General features: G+C 52.2%; 2 protein-coding genes across 8 annotated transcripts in view; one reads left to right on the top strand and one right to left on the bottom strand.

The window, feature by feature from the left end:
• The window catches only part of MACROD1 (mono-ADP ribosylhydrolase 1), a 350,485-nt gene extending 340,763 nt beyond the window's left edge, over nt 1-9,722 (top strand). Inside the window, exons 6-10 of the mRNA XM_084824853.1 lie at nt 3,509-3,630; nt 6,341-6,371; nt 6,479-6,552; nt 7,231-7,312; nt 9,096-9,722. Of these exons, the coding sequence (XP_084680979.1) occupies nt 3,509-3,630; nt 6,341-6,371; nt 6,479-6,552; nt 7,231-7,312; nt 9,096-9,130 (344 nt within the window). The 3' untranslated portion in view covers nt 9,131-9,722. The remainder of the gene's footprint in view (nt 1-3,508; nt 3,631-6,340; nt 6,372-6,478; nt 6,553-7,230; nt 7,313-9,095) is intronic.
• OTUB1 (OTU deubiquitinase, ubiquitin aldehyde binding 1) overlaps nt 1-19,212 on the bottom strand; it is a 70,999-nt gene that overhangs the window by 44,146 nt on the left and 7,641 nt on the right. For 3 of the 7 annotated variants that reach the window (XM_084824851.1, XM_084824852.1, XM_084824847.1), the window contains exons 3-7: nt 17,961-18,059; nt 16,549-16,667; nt 16,293-16,377; nt 13,842-14,036; nt 11,321-11,756 (exon numbers count right to left, since the gene is read on the bottom strand). In XM_084824851.1, the coding sequence (XP_084680977.1) occupies nt 11,559-11,756; nt 13,842-14,036; nt 16,293-16,377; nt 16,549-16,667; nt 17,961-18,059 (696 nt within the window). In that variant the 3' untranslated portion in view covers nt 11,321-11,558. Of the gene's footprint in view, nt 1-2,851; nt 4,040-11,320; nt 11,757-13,841; nt 14,037-16,292; nt 16,378-16,548; nt 16,668-17,960; nt 18,060-19,212 lie in introns of those variants that run through there. The other 4 variants (XM_084824848.1, XM_084824850.1, XM_084824845.1 and 1 more) reach the window with 2 other exon arrangements.

Here is a 19,212-nt window from a genome sequence, read left to right as displayed (position 1 = left end):
CATCACACTTCTTTGACACCCCCCCCAATCAAATCTGGATTGAGCCGGAATAAATGCCATCCCCTGGATTTCACCACCTCTGCTTTGGCGTAAAGCTCCTCCTCCCTCGCCGCCTTGATAGCACTTTCCGAATCCCCAAAGGGCTGTCAAATAGGAGCGGGCAAAGGCCTGTTCCCTGCTGCTGTCCCAGAGGGCAGCACTAGATCTCAGGGGCTAAAGTTACAGGAGGGGAATTTCAGTTGAAGAGGAGGAGGAATGTCTTGGCTGTAAGGGCCACAATTTCCTAGGCTCTGGGCCCTAGAGAGATGGTGGGCTCTCCCTTGCTAGAGGTCTTGAGACGGAGGCTGGATTTCCTGCACTGAGCACGGGGATAGACTAGGTCAGGGGCACACAGCCCCAGGGGCACACAGCCCCAGGGGCACACAGCTCCAGGGGACAAGCCTGGCATGCCTGGGGGCCACATCCGGTCCTCCGGGGTCCCCAAAGGGCCACCCCCCTTTCTGCTGACCCCAGATCATTTAGTGGTTTCCGAGCTTTTTTGCCATTCTTCCCCCCCCCCCCGTCCTGAAAGGTGGAGATGCCTCTCCTAAGGTTTGTTCCCAGCAGTAAAACCTTTAAGCTAAAACAGGGTGGTCTTTTTGGCCCTGCCTCTTTTGCCTTTGGCCCCGCCCACCACAGGAATGCAACACCCCCCCCCCCAAGAGCTTCTCTGAAATGGAAGTAGGTTCTGCAGCCCTGGACTAGACGGCCTACGTGGCCGCCACCGACTCCATGATTGCATAAACCTTGTTACCAAACGTTGGCAGGGGGAAATATTTTGTGGGGCCCTGAAGAGCAGCAGAGCCCCGAAACGTTCGAGGCCCTGTACTGGATGCCGTGTGAAGTATTTACAAGAGGCTTCCACCCAGTTGCTTAGTAAGGGCACAACTAGACCAGACGCAGATCACCTTGTGCTTTGCCCAGCAAGGCAAATAGCCTGGGGTGGGCGTTGTAATTGAGACTGGAAAAGGGGGGCAGAGGAAAAGAGCTGAAACGCCCCTCCCTAGCACCTCTGTCCTGACCCTAGTCCCCCATCCAGGCTGTGCTGAGTGAAACACGGGAGCGGCCAGAGGCGCAGCCCCATGTCCCCTGTGCCTCCTCCCGCTTGACCCCGACAAGTCAACCTGCTCCCGCCCTCAGCATGCGGGCCAATGGGCGCAAAGGCCCTTGGGTGATAGACTTGCAATCTCACGTTCCACCTATTTCTTTAGCCACTTAGGTTCCAATTTTCTTTAAATTAAATGTTCATGAATTCATACTTAAATTGAATCGTTTGACTAAAACGTGTCGGGCGACTTGCATCAAGGTGTTTTGTGCTGATGTGTGAGCCGCCTGCCACCCGCACCGGCTGACAGCAACCGGGGTGTCCTTCCCACTGCAACAGGCTCGGGGGGGCAGGCCGGCAACCTTCCTGTAAGGCAAAAGCTTTTTAATCCGTAAAACTGAATTGCTCGTTTGCCTTAATGGTGCAAGCTGTTTTAATGGAGTGATTGGAGGAGGCGGGGACGGGGGGGGGGGAGATGCACATGCATTGTACACTATTATAATCTTTGAGATTGTATACCAGTTTGTGATGTTTGTAAGAGAAGCCGAATATATGCACCATCATAATACAGACTAAGTAAAAGACGCCTTTTCAGTTTAAAAGCACCCTGCGTGCCTTGTTTTAATGCAAATTTGCGCTCCCCTGGGGCTTCCAGGAGCGCAATTGTTATAAAGTGAAAATGCGGCTTTTTTGACACTGTCGAATTGCAGAATTTCAGCGGCTGCTTCAGTGGTTGGGGATGGCTGCTGGTGGGTTTCACAGGTCAGAAATTGGTTCCTGGACCCCCTGAGGTTGCCACCCCGATTTCCCTGCCCCCCTGAGCCCAGTCTTCAGTGCTGCCCGGCAGGCGGGGAGGCCAGTGGGGGGTGCAGCACTGCCCTCACCTCGCTTCTGCCCCCACTCGCTAGCTCGCGGCGGGGCAAGCAGGCACCAAGGGGCTCTGCTGGTGGGCCCCTCTGCTGAGGTGTGGGCCTTGACAGATGCCTGGCAGCGCTGACCCTGCCTGCGCTGATCCCCCGTAAAGCTCAGGACAGCAAGACCTGGGCAAAGCTCTGGCAGGGGCTGGGAGACGGGCTTCCGCTTGCACAAGGTATCAGTGCCACGACCTAGCAGCCCACGCTGTGTCATCTCCACGGGCTCAGGCTCTGGGAAGTGGCTGCACTCAGGCTCTGGGAAGTGGCTGCACGGCAAGGCCAGGCTCAAATGACCGCCTGCAGCCGAATGTGCAGGGCGTGCGCCGACAGCTCCCAGCCCTTACGCACAATGATTGCTGGCTCAACATCACCCCCTGGTGGCTGCGACTCATCCTGGTATGTATAGTGGGCGCCTATGAGCAGCAGGGGCTTCTACTGAAAATGCAGAGGGAGGGCCTCAAATGGCCTTTGCAGGCTTGCCCCCCCCAGCTCCCCCTCCTCTTCTACACCCCCTGCAAAGCCCCCCGCAGTCCCTCTCATGCTTGCCATCCCTGATCTTGGCAGGAGCTGACCCCAATAAATCTGGACCCATTTGAATATTTGCATATTCATTTAATTACGCACCCCCCCACCCCCGATCATTAGAAGTCAGATCACAAAGACGGGAATTAATGCATCGCGTCTCAAGCGCACATGCGTATCAGTGTATGTGCATGTACACTAAATAGACCAACCTGCCATTTCTCTCTCTCCTTCCTTCCTTCCTTCCTTCCTTCTTTCCTTCCTTCCCTCACTCACTCACTCACACCCTGTTTCAATATATATTTGAATAACAAATATGATAACAGGTGGTGGGATAGTTTGGTTTTTCATAAATATATATGGAAAACATACATTGTTTTTCATCTCTCTCTCCACAAGAAAAAAAACAACCCTTGGCTTTTAAATGGGTGCGAAGCAAAGTGAAGACCAGGTACAGCAAAGCCTTCAACAATGCTTCAGTTGTGGGGTAGCTCCCAAAGTTATCCAGGCTAGAACAATAGGGGCATCGCACCGAAGTCCCCCCGTTTTCTCTGACATGGCAGAAGATACGCTAATGGCCACGGGTAATTTCTCGTTAGGTTTTTATTTCCTAATGACCAAAAAAAAAGTGACACTAGGGTGATATACTAACATGAATCATTCTGAGTATACTACCTGGGGATCCTCACTATAGCCAAAGGGCAGCAGTGTACATTTAAAACAAATAAAGAAAAATAAGTTATCGTCACTTAATAATTTATAAATGCACCTGGATTACAGTCTCAAAATAATCCTGGCTCTGCTGTCTTTGGAAGGAATCAGCTTGCCAGACAATCTTGTTTCAGAGAATTAGCAGGAAAGAGTTCTGGTTGAAGTCCAGCAGCGCAGCTCTTGCAAGTGTCTCTCAACTAGGTTACAAGAGAACTAAGTGGAGAGAACTTTCCCTGCCGTTTCCCTCATGTCTCTGTCTCTCCCCCCTCTCTTTCAGTTGTCATTCACACAGTGGGGCCGATTGCACAGGGGGAACCCAGCGCTGCGCAAGAGACCGAACTCAGCAACTGCTACAAAAACACCCTGAAACTTGTGGCAGAGAACAAGCTGCGGACTGTGGTGAGTGGGCAGCAAAGAGGGCTGTGGGATTTGGGGGAGAGGTGAGCAGCTGTGGGAATAGCCATGTAAGAAATTATTGAATTTACACAAAGATAGTTGTTGATTGCTGTTTTTTAAAGGGAGATCCTTCTTCAAAGCCAGCTAGCACTTTTCCTGAGCACCGCTGACAACGTATTGTAGAGCTGCTGACAATGTATTGGTTTTTTTACCCTTTTACAAAGAGTATTTTGAAATTAGTCTTATTGGAATGGAAGGGACTTGTAGATTTCACAGGAAAAAATCCATATGGAAGATGAGAGATTCTGGCTGATGCCCCTTGCTTTGTCTTGCAAAATCCGCGTGAATGTCCCATTCCAGTGCCATTTTTCCATGCGTGTTCCTCCACGGTAATTGGGCAGAGCTGGGTCAACTTTTCAGTAGAGAGAAAAAAAGAGCAGCTTGCCAAAGAGTTTCCTGACAATTTCAAAAGCATTTCTTTTTTAAAAAAATAGCAAGTTATTAGTCCTTATGGGTGCAAGAATGGGCCTGCTGAAGTCTCAAAAGCCACAAGAGTAACTGAGCAAGGTTTCCTGTCATTCAGAGGCTTGCCTCACCCCCATAATTGGCAAAACCCAAATTTAGTTATGAAAAATTATGCAAATTTGCTCAATTTTTTGCCCATGAAGTAGCAGGTTGCAGGAGGCTGGAACTGCAGGAGGGACAGAGCATCTTCCTTATGAAGAAGACACTCAAGTAGCTAGGGTCTTACTTGGGTTGCCAACTGACCAGAAGAGGGCTCTCTGGCCTGCTCTTGTGCCACTGACACCAACGTTATGTGCAGAAGTCAGGTGACTTTTTCACTGCACAAAGATAAACAGTTACTGATAAAGGCACAGCTAAAAGTTGGCAACCTTCAATTTAATTGCAGCTGAAAAGTGCAAGAGAGGAGAGGGAGATTGATAAAGCTCCGAGCACTAATGGAGGGGAATTATCTACTCTCTGTCAAAGCACTTGAATGTTGGCCCCACCCAATGAAAGTGATTGGAACATAGGTTTGAGTTCTTCATTACACGAGGCATAAGAACCCAGCAGACAGAAGCCTTTGCCAGGGGATGCTTCCAGGACCTTAGGATGGACAGCTGAAGAAGAGCTGCCTCAATCAGGCCTGGCCTTACCATTAGGCAGGGCGGTGGCAAGGCGCTGGAAGACAAACCTGCACGTGCCACGCAGCCTGTCCACCACCCCTTCGGCTGTCCTGCTGCCACTGGGTGTGGTGGTGGATGCTGCCCTGTTCTCCAGTGCTGAAGTAAGATTCAGCTGCCAGCCTTCCATACACAGGATGGGCAGGCAGGGGCCGCCTCTCCTTGCTTCAGGCAGCAAAATGTCTTGGCCAAACCCTGGCTCAGTTCCTGGACAGTAGATGTGCCAAGGCCTATGAGCCACAGCAGCTAAAATTGAGACCTCCGTGTTGTCCGAGGCACTACCCAAAGTGGTTTTGATAAACACGAGGGGAAGGCTGTCGTCCTCTTAGTGATTCCGAAACAAGAGCTTAAGCGCATAAAGGGTAATTTAATTTAACAGCGACTTTGGCTTGAATAGGATTTTACAAAGAAGGATTTTATATTTTGATTGTATGACTTCCCTTGCTTTGTAATTGTATTACCTATATCAGTCATTATCGCCAAGACCTGTGGCTAAAGCAAATTAATTTAATTACCTGCCTAGCTTACCTATTAGCTACAATAGCCAAGATTCAATCCCCACGGTCCTGTGCAGTTTCAGAGCAGTGAACACAGGGTGGCTAGAAAGAGCTCTTGCTTTCCTGGGCCACTGAGCTGGCCACTGGCAGAGACAGGATACTGGGGTAGGTGGGCCTGGGGTGGCATTTCTGAGGAGGGGAAAGGGTCTGACCAAGGAGAGAGAGAAGGGCCAGATGAAAGAGCAGACTTGCCTGGTTATGTCTTTAATACATTTGTGTAGAAGAGCGAAATGTTAGCAGCTGCTTCCCTCCCGCTCCTGCAGCAACACCTGCTCAAATTCTCCCATCCCAGACTCCTGAAGGTGCAAGAGCACAGCTGCCCTTCATCGCCTCTGGTCACCCTGTGAGGGAGAGCCCAGAAAAAGCGGCTGTTAGGACAGGGGTGGGCAGAAGGTAGTTCCCCACGTTTTGGACTTCAACTCCCAGAAGCCAGTGGTCAGGAGTGCTGGGAGTTGTCGTCTAAAATGTCCGCCGATTTACCTTCTGTGCACCCTTGTATTAGGTCAGATGATGGGGCGCTTTCAGGCAGGGGTCTCTATGCCTGTCAGCTACGTGAGGGTCAAGGCATGCAGTCCTCTGGGATGGCTCTCTGCCCAACCTGAGCGAACCTTTAAAAAAGCAGCACTTTAGCAAAATTTAAGCACTAAGGTTCGCCGGGCCATGGGGCCTCTCTGCTTCTTGCATTAACCAGACTCGTTCTTCTCTACCCTCGCGCAGTTGACTACAGCAGAGGCCCCTGAGCAAGCGCAGAGTTCATTCCTCATCACCATTGCGCATAAGCCCTCTTCACCTCCACAGCCACGCGTCTTGAAGCTAGGGTGGCCATGTGCAAAAAGGGGACAGGGCTCCTGAACAGGGAGAGGGAATTTCAGCAGGCCCCAGGCCTCTTGTTGCGCAAACTAAGCACCGAGAGCTCAACGCACACTCACACCTGGAGACCCTCCCTAACGCCCTTTTTTCTGTGCCCCCCAGGCCTTCCCCTGCATTTCCACAGGTGTATTTGGTAAGTAGCCAGTGGGAAGGGGGAGAAGAGGGCTCGATCCTTCAGCATGGAAAGAAACAGAGTGGAGTCCGTTCTGCAACGTCCCACCCTTCTTCCATTTTCCATAGGCTACCCAAATGATGCCGCTGCTGAAGTTGTGCTCAAAACATTGCACGTGTGGCTAGAACAAAATAAGGAGAAGGTGAGGGGAGAAGGCATGCCCAGCTGGGGCTGGTGGGCTACTAGGTTTGGTTGCTGCCGAGCACCTCACTTTGCGCTCTGCATTACTTCTCGCATGCCGGAAAGCCAGGCATCGGGCGTTTTTGGCTTTACTAGCCAGAGCTCAGGTTTTCCCAGTGCAGCATGACCAGCTTTGCTCACCTTGTTGGAGTTTTTAAAAATTGCAAGAGCCGAGGGGGAGAAACCCTGGGGAGAAACAAGGTACCTCTTTAACAAACTGCAGAATAGGCAGGCATGCACAAGTTCCGCATGGCTTTAAACAAAACTTTTAAAAAATAAACATTTAAGAGCGGGCAATAGGTTGGGTGTATGCACAACCAGCTCCAAAGAAAAGGTATTTATAAAGCCCCGACAAAGATGGTGAAAGAGGGACAGAACGAAGGCTCAGCTGGAAGGAAAAGCTAAAGAGAGCCAGCAGTAGAGCTGAGGACAGGATACAGCAGCCTCCCCAAACTTCGCCCCAGCATGGCTGGCTGGAGCATGCTGGGAGCTGTAGTCCAAACACATCTGGAGGGCACTAGCTGGGGGAATGCTGGGATACATTCTTAAGGGTGGGGCACACCCGCTGCAAGAAGAACAAGTCACAGAAAATTCAGCAGTGCGGACATGACCTCAGCTATTCCACTCGTCTCCCTGGCAGGTCGACCGACTCATCATCTGTGTCTTCCTGGAGAAGGATGATGAGATCTACAAGGAGAAGCTGCCCCAGTTCTTCCCCGTCGGTGAGTCCCTGGCAGCATCTCCCATGGGCCTTTTCCAGAAAGGTGGATGCTTCCGCTAAGCCTCTTGTGGCCTTCCGCAGAGCTCCAGCTATTTGGGGTGTCGGCAGGCTGAGAGGGAAAAGCTCTTCGCAGGGATTCTCACCTCTCCCTCCTCTTGTTTCCAGCTTGACCCACACTTCTCAGGCTCTGAAAGGGGTAAGAGCTGCCCAGCACCGTGTGCAGTGCAAAAGGGATGCAGGGCGTCCGCATGTGCTGCTTTTGCAACAGCCAACACTTACTAACCTGTCCCTCGGTCGCTAAATGCCCATTTACTCAGGGCCAAATTGCACGTGATGTAGGAGATCGGCCAGCAGCTCTCCTGATGTTAGTTTTTTCCCCATTTTGAAGCAGCCGTGGAGGGCTCCAGCTCTGAATGGAGCGGTGGCTCGGAGTTGGAGGGGTGGCATGCTAAACCCTTCTTCTCTGTATATTTTTCTGAATTCCCCATCATATACATGCACACCCCCCGAAGCTACTATTGGGGGAGGGGGGAGAGAATATGAATACAGGTCAGTCATTGTATGTTTTCCCAAGCATGGGAAATACCATTCGGTGGAGGTGCATCCCATCCATGAAAACACACACAGATGCACCCCCCTCCTCTCCCACAAGTCTGCTTTTAAGTAAGAATGGAAAGATCGGGAGATCCGATCACAGATCTCCCACGACTTGCGTACTGTGGCCCTTACACACACACACGCTTCCACGAGCCCTCCAAGGTTAAGAGGCTGTCCCAGCCAGGACACCTGGGTCCTCTTCACTGTCCCGGGAAAGCAGTGCAAAGCAGTGACTGGAGCTTTGGAAAGCCACAAAGGGAAGCGGCAGCGAGTCAGGCTGCCTGGCTTCCTTCCTACCCTAGAAGAAAAGCGCCACTCAGGATCAGAGGGGGATGCAGGGAGAGGCAAGTACTTGCAGCCCTGGAAGGTGAGGTGGGGATTCAGGAGACCTAGAGCACAACCCTATGCATGGTTAGACTGAAAAAAGCCCTACAATTCCCAGCATTCCCCAGCCAGCATGTTGGCTGGGGAATGCTGGGAATTGTAGAGCATTTTTCTGTCTAAACCTGCACAGGACTGTGCCCTAAGCTACTCTTGGCTGGGAGAGGGCAGGCTTTCTGCAGAAGAGCGTAGAGGCAGGGGACCATCGTGTACAAGCGGAAGCTAGAGGAAGCCCTCAGGGAGGAACGTAGCTCATAACGGCTGCAAAACTGCAAGGCAAGGGCAATCAGAGAAGGCCTGAAACGCCTGCGTGCAGCCAAGGCAGGGAACTGAGGAGGCAGGAGCATCAACGCAACCCAGACCTGGAAGCCCAGGAGATGGATGGGGGGAGGGCAGGCCGACCCTCTCCCCTCTGAGCTAACCAAAGGCTTGGCGGTGGGGGGTCTGGCGCGTGCTCCTCCATCACGGAGCACTGGCAAAGTTCTCCTCTGCATCCATCTTTCTCAGCCCCACTCCCCCACCCAGCACATTGCCAACCATACCGCAAGCACAGCCTTCCCCAGCCTGGCCCTCTCCGGGTGTGTTGGACTACAGCACCCAGCATCCCTGGCTGGGGAGTGCTGGGTGTCGTAGTCCAACACAGCTGGTGGACGCCAGGTGGGGGTAAGCTGTCCCAGCACACGCTTCAAAAGACGCGCTTTTCACGGAGATACTGCAGGCAATGTGGATCATGCTCATGACCGGGGGGGGGGGGGGGGGCAGCCTCTGTCTGACAGCTCTGACTTTTTTGTCTTTCTTCCCACCAGATGCCTGCGGGGGGCCCCCACCCTCACGTCTCTGAGCTCGCTGACTTGTTGACCATCCCACCCCTGCAAACACAAGACACCAGGGACACCGTGCGCATGTGGAGGAGGAGCTGGGAAAAGCCGACGGAGAGCACGCCATCCAAAAACGACTGTGTTCTGGAATAAAACCAGGCAAACGCAATCCAGTCGCACACCTTGTGAGACTTGTCGGGGAGATGGGGAGTGTAAAGAGCGGGGGTGTCGAGAGCCTCGCAGAGAAAACACAAACAAAATACACCAGCCCACTTACCTGACTGCACAAAACCTCCATGGGCATGAGGGAAGCTTGAGTAGCGAGGCTGGGATGCTACTTGTCTGGGAGGAATTTGGACTTGCCTTTGGCAAGCCCCCCACACACACACACATGAAACGGTGGGAGACACTACAAGGGAGTTCTGAGGGAGATGGAGAACATGGGCTGGGGGCTGATAGTCATAACATGACTTAAGTCTAGCCGCTTAAGACCAACCAACTGCGTCATCATCACCATCATATTTTCCACAACCTTTTCTTTTGCAGAAAATTGTCAATGCTGTTGGATGCTGCTATCTGTCCCCTAGGAGATTGGAAACCACCTTTTCCTTCTTTAAAAACAAAAGTAGAAAGAACAGAAGTGGAGGTTTTCTGCTCAAGCCAGTGGCCTGCACAGCACAAAAGAGCGCCGGTCGCTTTCTAGGACCCTGGCTTCAGGGCCCTTTGGCAACCAGCCAAACGAGGGCACCAGGGGAATGATGCAAGAGTAACCGCGAGTGTGTCTGCCTGGGCTGCAACGTGACAGCAGGGAAAAGGCAAACCACAGGCATACGCCCCCCGGCTGCCTCTGAGCAGGGCTGTATTAATTAATTCCTCCATTATCTCTTCAGGAGGATCCAAACAGCAATGCCTTGTCACACACGGCTCCGCAGAGAGACTAGCAGCAGGAAGAGACATGGATAGAATATGGATCAACTTAAGAGTGCAGCTGGGAGGGAGAAGTGTGTGGGGGGAGGGAGCGCATGCAACATGCAGAAATTGCAGGGGGCATTTGTAGAGCACAGGCACCTACTGGCAGTTCACAAAGCAGAGAAAGTGGAAGAGCAGGGCTAGAGCGGTGCCACGCTCCATCTAGTCAGGAAAGAAAGTACTCCTAAGGTCTGTGATTTCCCACATCAGAAGAAAAATTCCTAGCCAAATCCTCTTCCCGATATGGGAGTTAGACTTTTAATACAACACCCACAAGGTCTGGAGTAATACAGTCCAGGAAGCATTCCCCGATGCAGTCTTTCTGAACGCTTGGGCCACACACAGCTGCTCCTGGCTCTTACACATTTGCGCCCCATCAGGCCAAGAGGCGCACGCGTGCAAACGCTCCGATGTGCCCGCTCCTGATCCACTCCCCAAGGCAGCTGCAAAACGCCGCAGTGGGGAACCCTCTTCTCTTCGCTCCTCTCCCTGCCAAGCAAGCAAGCACAGCACCAGACGCAAGGGCGGGGGGTGGGGGAGCTCCCCGATCCTGCAATGAGAAGCTCCGTTTGGAGTCGCTTAACGAAGCACCAAGCCAGCTGCTGAGGCTGGCTGTGGGGGGCCCCAACTGAGCCCTTCGCAACAGCGGCAGCTGCTGTTCTGGGTCACCCGTCTAAACAGGATCCAATGCCCAGCCCTGCCGACAAACCTCAGTCGTCACGTTAAACATTAAAAAGGGCAGGGCTCCGTGCCAGGGAATCCAAATCCTGAGCTGAAAAAAAATCTGACAGTTCAGTCCATTTCTGGTAAAATAGATGCAGATTCATTTAAAAAAACGGCACGGAGTTCGATGCAACAAGGGAGGGTTGGGGGAGCCACGTTACACCCAAGAGGAAGACTAACCTTTGCAAAAGCACTTAAATGGGTGACTCCTGATTAGCCCATCCATCTATCCCGCCCTCCCGATTTCCAAGTCTTTTTCAGGCGCTGCCTATATCTTCCCTAAAATTTACTCAACGCAACCGTGAGGGCTAGGGTCTTGCCACTGGCTGCCAGACTCTGCACTGTGATGCTGACTCCTTACGCTGACTCTTTAAAAAGTCCATCGCTCGCTTGCATACTTTTTAGGGGTGGTGGGTATTCATGACAACACGCATCACTGATCACACGCTCTGCTTGGCAGGGGCAGGGAAGGAGAAGGGTTCCGCCCCCAGAAGCACCAGAGAGAGGCGACAAGTGAGGGAGACTGTTTCACCGGCATCCCCTTTAATAAAACACAGACGAGTGTGAGCGTAACAACAAAAGAAGAGAGGGGGGGAAAATATTATAACAAACCAAGTGAGCGAGATTGGCAGCAAGAGCGATCACCATTTACAACCACAGACGACACTGCCCGGCGGGTGGGCGGGGGACGTGGGCGAGACGGAGACCGCGCGCGAGAGAGGGGAGGGTGCTTGGCTCGCCGGCCAGGCTGCCCCTCCTCTATTTGTACAGGATGTCGTAGTGTCCCGGTCTGTACAGTAGATACACTTTGGGCTCCGAGCCCTCGGGGAAGATGTGGGGGTTGGTGGTGCCGCCCTCGCCCCGGTCCATGTACTCCACCTGGATGGAGACGTGCAGGGCTTGGGCCAGTGCAATGATGTGGATGTGGTCGCTTTCTTTGCACATGGGCTCCACCTCCTGGAAAAGAGACGGGAGGCACAGGCAGCATTATCCTCCGCAGAAAGAGCCGCGCGAGAAAGAGGAGCCGCGCGAGGCTCGGAAGTGCCAGCCGCCCCCAGCCTGCCCACCAGCCCCGTGCTCTGAACTTCGAATTCTCTGTCAGTCTTGGCCCGTGCACCCCAGTAATCACGGGGGCCAAAAACAGCTCACGCGGAGATTCCTAGGTTGCCAAGTGTGACCACCAGGTAGCTGACTCTATGCTTGGTGCTAATCCCTCTGGGCGCTGTGTATAGGCGAGCTTTCCCCCTACTCTTTGAGCCAGGTAGCAAGCTGCGGTGAACACCAGAGGCCCTCCCTTGGCAAAGGCTGGATAGACTCTGTGCTAAACACAACCACTGAGCCGCTTTCATGTCTACGCTGAATAAGTAAAGCTACGCAGTTTCTGTTATGCAAAGTTAGGAGGATTTGGACAGAGAGTGTATTTATGTGAAGCAGCATCGTTATACTCAACACAACAGGACTCATAGGAACATAAGAAGCTGCCCCAGACTGAGTCAGTCCATTGATCCATCTAGCCCAGTGTTGTCGACACTGACTGGCAGCAGCGGCTCTCCAGGGTTTCAGGCAGGAATTTTTCCAGCCCTACCTGGAGATGCCGGGGATCGAGCCAGGGGCCTTCGGCATGCAAAGCAGGGGCTCCGCCACTGAGTTATGGTCCTTCCCTAAAGGAGGAAATGAGAGGCCCTCACCTGCTTCTAGATGGGGTGGTGTGGGGCTTGAACTCATAGCCTTGGCATTATGAGCCACAGGCCTCTGGCCTCAGGGATGCAGGGGGCGGATGTGGGCAAAGTCTGCTAAAGGGAAAAGCCTTGGGCAGGACTGCCTGGTGCTGAAGAGGCAAGCCTTCTGTGCACACATACTCTGTGACTGAAAAACGGGAGGGTAGTCACCACAGGCAGAGGCTGCTTCCTAGCCTTGCCTGAGGTGTAACGCCTGCCTCTTCGGAGCTGCTCTTTGTAAAGAGGGCAAGCAACACCAAACAATTCTCTAGGCCAAAACAGTTGCCATCTTTCCTTTGGGAGCTCGCTATTGCCATGTCTGAGGACCCCTAGAACAGGGGTGGGCAGAAAGTAGATCGCCAGATGTTTTGGACTTCAACTCCCAGCATTCCTGACCACTGGACATGGTGGCAGAGGCTTCTGGGAATTAAAGTCCCAAACACCTGGAGATCTACCTTCTGCCCACCCCTCCCCTAGAATATTGGGATTCCCAAACCATGTAGCCTAAGACTGGAAGAAGGCAAGAAAGGAGTGGAGAAGCATTCAAGGAACAAGGGGCTGAGGAGAGTCAGCGTGTGCATACAGAAGGCTCTGACCCTTCAGCACCAGTAAACCCTGCCTAAGGTTCTTCCCTTCAGTGGACATCGGCCAAATTTTCTTGCCCTTCTTTATGTAATCAGGACTAGAAACTCTGGAAAAGGAACGCTGAAATGTTTAAAGATTTCATATGGCAGGGGTCCCCAACTTTGGGGGGTCGGTGGGCACATTTGGAATTCTGAGGAAGTGCTGTGGGCGCTCTCAGAAGATGGCTGCCATGGGGGTCACAACCAGTCACAGAACATTTATTCCGCAGAGAACAAACTGGTGAAGCTGGAAGAAAAGTAACTTGCCTGAGAAGCTAAGTACACGAGAAAAGTGGGAGTCTACGCGCCCAAGCACAAAGCCACTCTTTGCAAACCAAATAAAGATGGTGCTGGAGGGCTGCATCTTGCTTAGCAGCATGCCAGCTATTTTTTTAATTAAAGAATCCTTAAAAAATAAAATAAAAATCAGGAGGGGCAGGGAGTGGGGTGATCTTCAAGAGAAGTGTTCACGGGCACACTGGAGCCCACAGGCGCCACACTGGAGACGCCAGTCAGACGGAAACTGAAGTTATGAAGACTTCCAGATGCTGGTGGGAATGGCCTATTTGTCCAAATCGGAATGGCCACTTTCAGAGCCAAGGAAAAGCCAAGGGAGGAGACTAGGAGCCCCCCGCCACGTACCCATCCCACCCTGGTGATAGATTTGCCGCGCCACCACACCCCAGCGCCACACTCCTGACCTGCTGGCAGAACTCCTTTACACTGCGTCCTCCCTCAATGAAGTGCTCAAAAAACTTGTTCTCGCGCTGCAGGTACCCGGAGGTGAGCAGCCGCAGGTACACCACCAGGTAATCCGAGGTGCTCTGGTCGTTGAAGGAGGCCAGCAGCTCTGAAACTGTGATCTGCTTCTCCACTTGTTCTATCAGGTCCATGAACTGTTGGGATAAAAGGACAAGGTGTCAGTGGTGAGCCATGTAAATCGTTCACATCTCTGCAGGCAGGGCCACGCCACCCCCCCCCCCCACCTCCGGCCCAGTAAAGTGCCATCTGCTGGTCTGCTCGATGCCTGCCGGCCCTCCCGCCAGCTTGGTGGTAGCAAGAGCAGTGCAGCAATCTACAAGAGGTGGCAATAAGCTGCCACAGCAATTTCCCCAGAATGCCCTGGGGTCATGTCACTCTGGGGCACTGCAAAAGTTTGAAACGGCAGATGACCAGGAGCCACTGACTGCCAGGAACAAACAGGACCAGGGAGGACGGGCAGGCATTTGGAGGCACGCGTGCATTTAAGAACCAATAATTTCACCGAAAAAGGCACAGAAAAGGGAAACCAAAAAGATCACGGGATTGGAGCACCTTCCCTATTTTTTAACAAATATAGTTTATTTTAACTACTCATAGACCGCTTGATATCCCAAGATCTCTAAGCGGTTTACAAAAAAGATACAATATAAAAACCAATGTAAAAGCAATACAAAAGAACAAATACGTCAAGGGCACAATCCTATGCATGTGCAGACTGAAGAAACACAGAAAAAAGTCCTGCAACTCCCAGCATTCCCCAGGGAAATGTTACAACCAGAATATTGCAGTCTGATTACAAGCCAGGTAAACAGATAAGTAAACAGGTAAGTCTTCAAGGGACATTTAACGCTCGCCACAGTTGCCACTTTTTAGACCACATGTGGCAGAGCCGGACAGTGGGTGCCACTAACCAGAAGGCTCGTTTACGTGCCATTTCCTGTGAGGGAAGGCTAAATGGGTTGGTGTTTTGTTTTGGGGGGTTGTTGTTGTTGTTTTTTTAGAAAAAGGGCAGTTATTAAAGGTGTATGGTACAGAGAAAGTGGGGGGGGGGAGAAGTTCTCTCCAACTCATGGGGCTGACCCAGTGGCTGGTAGCAGGTGCAGAACAGCCACAAAGGAAGTACTTCGTCACACGAAACATGATTCATTTACAGAATTCACTGCCATAAGATGATGGCTTAGAGGGCTTTAAAGGCAAATTAGGCAAACTCATGCAGGACGGGGGGGGGCAGGGTCCATCAAGGGCCATTAGCCAGGGCAGCTGTATAGAACCGTCAGATTCAGAGGCAGTCTACCTCTGAATAGCAGCTGTTGGGGAACAACAGCAGGAAAGGACTATTTGCCTTCCCGCCCTGCTTGCGGGGCAGTCTGTCGTGAATCTACTACCAATAAATTTCACTGGGCAACACCATGTTTTAGTGATGGGGTAAAAATCTCCCTATGCATTTTCTCCACATGGTGCATCACTTTATAAACCCCTCTCTTCACACCCTTTATCCAGTTTCATGACAAGGGGAATGTCATGAAACTGGGTCCCGCTTTGCCATTGACGAGATGTTCCTGACTACTACGGCTTTTTAACATCCTTTTTATGTGGTTCGTTACACTGACACATGAGCAGGGGCTTTCGCTTTGTGCAGATGTGACGTTTCCCAGGCTCTGAGCCCTGCTCAAGTGCCTGCTGTCCTCCATTCCTTTTTCAGTGCACCCTGCAGTGTGCCCTTTGTTAAGGGTTATGTCTGTGCGTCTTTAATACCATCCCCAGTCATCCTTAAAAGAAGAGTTTGGGACCTGCTACAGTTAGTATTCAACTCCACACTCTGCCTGCGCTGACTATAGTTGGTGCCGGAAAGGGAGGGAGAGGGGGGAGTTCAAGCAGCTGAAAGGAGCCCCTGAGCTCTTCGCCATGTTTAAGAGGTCAGAAAAATTATCTCAGCACTGTGCCCACGTCTTTGATAACTTGGGTATTATTCCACAGGGATCACATGCTGCAAAGGACATGCATCCTGGACAACAACAGGGGTGCAATATAGGCACAAAGAGCACCCGGTAAGGGGAAAGGACATGAGACCCAACAGCTTCCAAAACCACATTCCTTTCAGCAATAGAAAGAATGGTTCTGAGTGCTTCAGTATGACAGCAATAGGTCTCTGTTTTGAAAATATTTATACACTGCCTATCACAAAAAAACTGATTCCTGGGCTTTGACTAAAACATAGGAATTGCATTTTCAAAAGTCGTCCTTATTCCCTGACTCTTCCGCCCTCAAGATGTCTCCCAGGGTTCCTGCCCTCAAATCTCCTCTACCCCGTCTTCCCTTCAAACAACCCATCCTTCCTGGGAGTTGGAGAAGGCTGCCCGAAGGTGTCACTGGGTGGGAGCAGGTCTTACCGTGTTGTGGAAGTCCTCGATGGTGAATTCCGTGAAGCCCTGTGACACCAACACTTCCTTGCTTTTGGCAGCCACGTCTTTGAAGCTACGTGCAGCAAAACAAAACAAAAACACCGCCAGAATCACTCCACTGCAAACACCAAGGAGCCCAAACTTCAGTAATGGGCTGAGAACACCCAACGTCCCACCACTCTATTTGGGAAGATGGAGTCCCACACTCCCTTATCCTCCTCCATCTCCCGCCTTCCATGCCTACCGCTGCAGCTCCTTGCCGTCCTCCAGGAGAGCCTCAAGGTGGGAAAAGCCAAACGCCCGATAGAAACAGTTGCCATCCGGCCTCGTCTTCCGGATGTATGAATACTTCTTCAGCAGATCCTGTGCAGGGGAAAGGAGGAGAACGGAGGAGGTGGGTTAGCATCCAGTTGGTTTGGTGGCCAATCGCTGGAAACAGAAAATGATGCCTTCCTATGCCTGCATGGTAAGACTTGCCCGGCACAGACCCAAGTCAGTTCATATAATCCATCTGTGCATTTCCTATTTTAAGAAGAAAGCCCCGATCACACAGCTCTTGCCGTGCTCCCCTAACCTGATCTTGGCTTCTCAGTTCCCCAACTCCTTCTCCGTGTGGCCTGAGGGGGGCACGTTAACATCTGGAACAACACTGAAACCAGTCAGCTCCCAAGCTATAGTCTGTCCACCCTTTATTTGTATGAAAAGTCAAGAGCACTCCATACCCCGCAGAGCTTCAGGAGGGGCGGATCTCACGAACCAGCAGCTGGATAACCTGAAGATGGTGGCAGTGTTCCCCTGGCAGCAGGGGGGGGCACGCCGCTCTCCGGAGCACTCTCCCAGTTTGCTCTGCACACTGCTTCCTTCTCGTCCCACCCCCAACCTCACAATGTAAGAGGTGGGCTGTCTGGGTCAGACCAAAGTCCCATCTAGTCCAGCATCCTGTTTCCCACAGCGGCCAACCAGATGCCTCCAGGAAGCCCAGGCGCAGGGCATGAGTGCCACGCCCCCCCCCCCCCCAGCTTGTGCCCACCCTCCAGCAGCTGGTATTCAGAGAAAAGCAGCCTCTGAACCGGGAGGTACCATTTCACCTTTATGGCCAAGAGCCTCCGACAGGCTTCTCCTCCTGCTGATCCCACCTACGTCATGCCACACTGGCCGAGGATGATGGGAGCCGTTGTCCAGCACATCTGGAGGGTGCCCAGGTGGGGAAGCCTGCAGGGCCGGCATCAAGGGTCGGCATGACTGGGCACCTGCCAAGGGCCCACTCCCCAGCAGGGCCCACTGACAAGAACTTCCTGGACTTCCTCCTCCTCTTCCCCATGGCAACATGCGTGTCCGCCTGCCTCTCGCTCTGGCCCAGACTGCTGTGGTGGCAAGGAGCAGCAGTTGCCACTGGTGACTTGCTCGCCAGCTCTCTGCCTGTCCGGCATGCAAGCGGTGGCCATGACAAGGAAGAGGGAGAGGAGCCAGAGCAGCTGGTGACCGTGGCAGGGAGAAGCTGGGCTCCCTGATGGAGCTGGCCCGCTGCGGGCGCCGTGCCCAAGGGCCCTCCAAATCCTGGAGCTGGCACTGGGGCCTGCTCCAGTCCTTGTGTCCACTCAGCTGCCCTTCGCAATACAGGCTGCTGAAAACAAGCAACTCCGCCTTCGCACTCACCTTGATCTTCTGCTGATAGACGTGGTCGTCGTCAGCATACTCCTTGTACAGGACCGACAATTCCATCCTTTCGGAGACTAACGGGTTCTGAACGGCGATCTGCAAAGGAACATGTGTGAGTTCTGAGAACGGGAAGGAGCCCCTGCCACTGCCCAGTCCAGGGAGCCTGCCACGGAATTTCCATCTTTCCCTGCAGCCCTCAGCTATAGGTCTGTTTGCACATAACTGTGACTTTTCTACAGGGTGGAGCAGGGAGATGACAGACGTTACAATGAAGAACTAGCAATTTTAAGAAATGACTGACAGCGTAACACTGGTTGACACACACATGCTTGTCAACTGAGGACTACAACATCAAGCGATGCCTTGAACTCAGGGTGGATAAAAACTATTTTTTAAATCATCTATTAACACAGATTTTCCTTACACTTTTTTAAAAAATCAGTTCATTTGTCAAGTGTTCCTTAAACAAAGAAGTATTTTTAAAAGCTAGTTGAAGGTAAGGTAAACACAGGAGAGCCACAAGTGGGGTAAATCCTTTTTTAGTACCAACCAAAGTCATGAGCAAGCTTCCGAGCTCTCCAGAATGCTTCATCAGGCTGGATGTTGAATGGGGGCGCAGGGGAGAGAAGCCAGGCAGGCTGTTCCCGCCCGAGAGCCTGCAGTTAGTTAGCAGTCTTAAGATAGAACACAGGAGGAGTTATGGAGACGTAACTGGGTTAGCCTCGCTAAGTGCAAGGTATATTGCAGGATGCACCAAGGGACACAGAAACAAGAACTGCTGTTCTACCTTGAAAATGTAGAATCTAGGACATCCTCCCCCAATGTGGCCCCACCAGGTGTTGTTGGACTCCGAACTCCCATCATCCCTGACCATGCTGGCTGGGGCTGATGGGAGTTGTAGTCCAACACATCTGGAGGGTGCGACATAGGGGAAGTGTCCATCTGTTTGTTATTGGATTCTGGCTCCGGCCCTAATCAGAACTCACAGGGGTCCGTTCAGAGGCAGAGAAAAGAAGTGAAGAAAAACATGGTAGTCTTTGTATTAGCAAGGCTGGAAACTGAATTTAAGTCCTACACATGGAGGGGGCAATCCTATGGTCCCTAAGCATTGTCTGAGGGGCTATGGGATACTGGGGATGCCTCTTTCCAACCTCAGAAGTCAGCGACCTGACCTCCCCCACCCCGGCAGCTGGCACAGAAAAAACCGCAACAGCTGCCCTCCAAAGTTGGAACAGTGATCTTGGAGGAA

This window comes from Heloderma suspectum, chromosome 17 (genome assembly GCF_057233095.1).
Source record: "Heloderma suspectum isolate Gila_16-S chromosome 17, 16-S_ref, whole genome shotgun sequence".
Taxonomy (NCBI): Eukaryota; Metazoa; Chordata; class Lepidosauria; order Squamata; family Helodermatidae; genus Heloderma; species Heloderma suspectum.
This window is presented reverse-complemented; position numbering and strand designations above follow the sequence as displayed.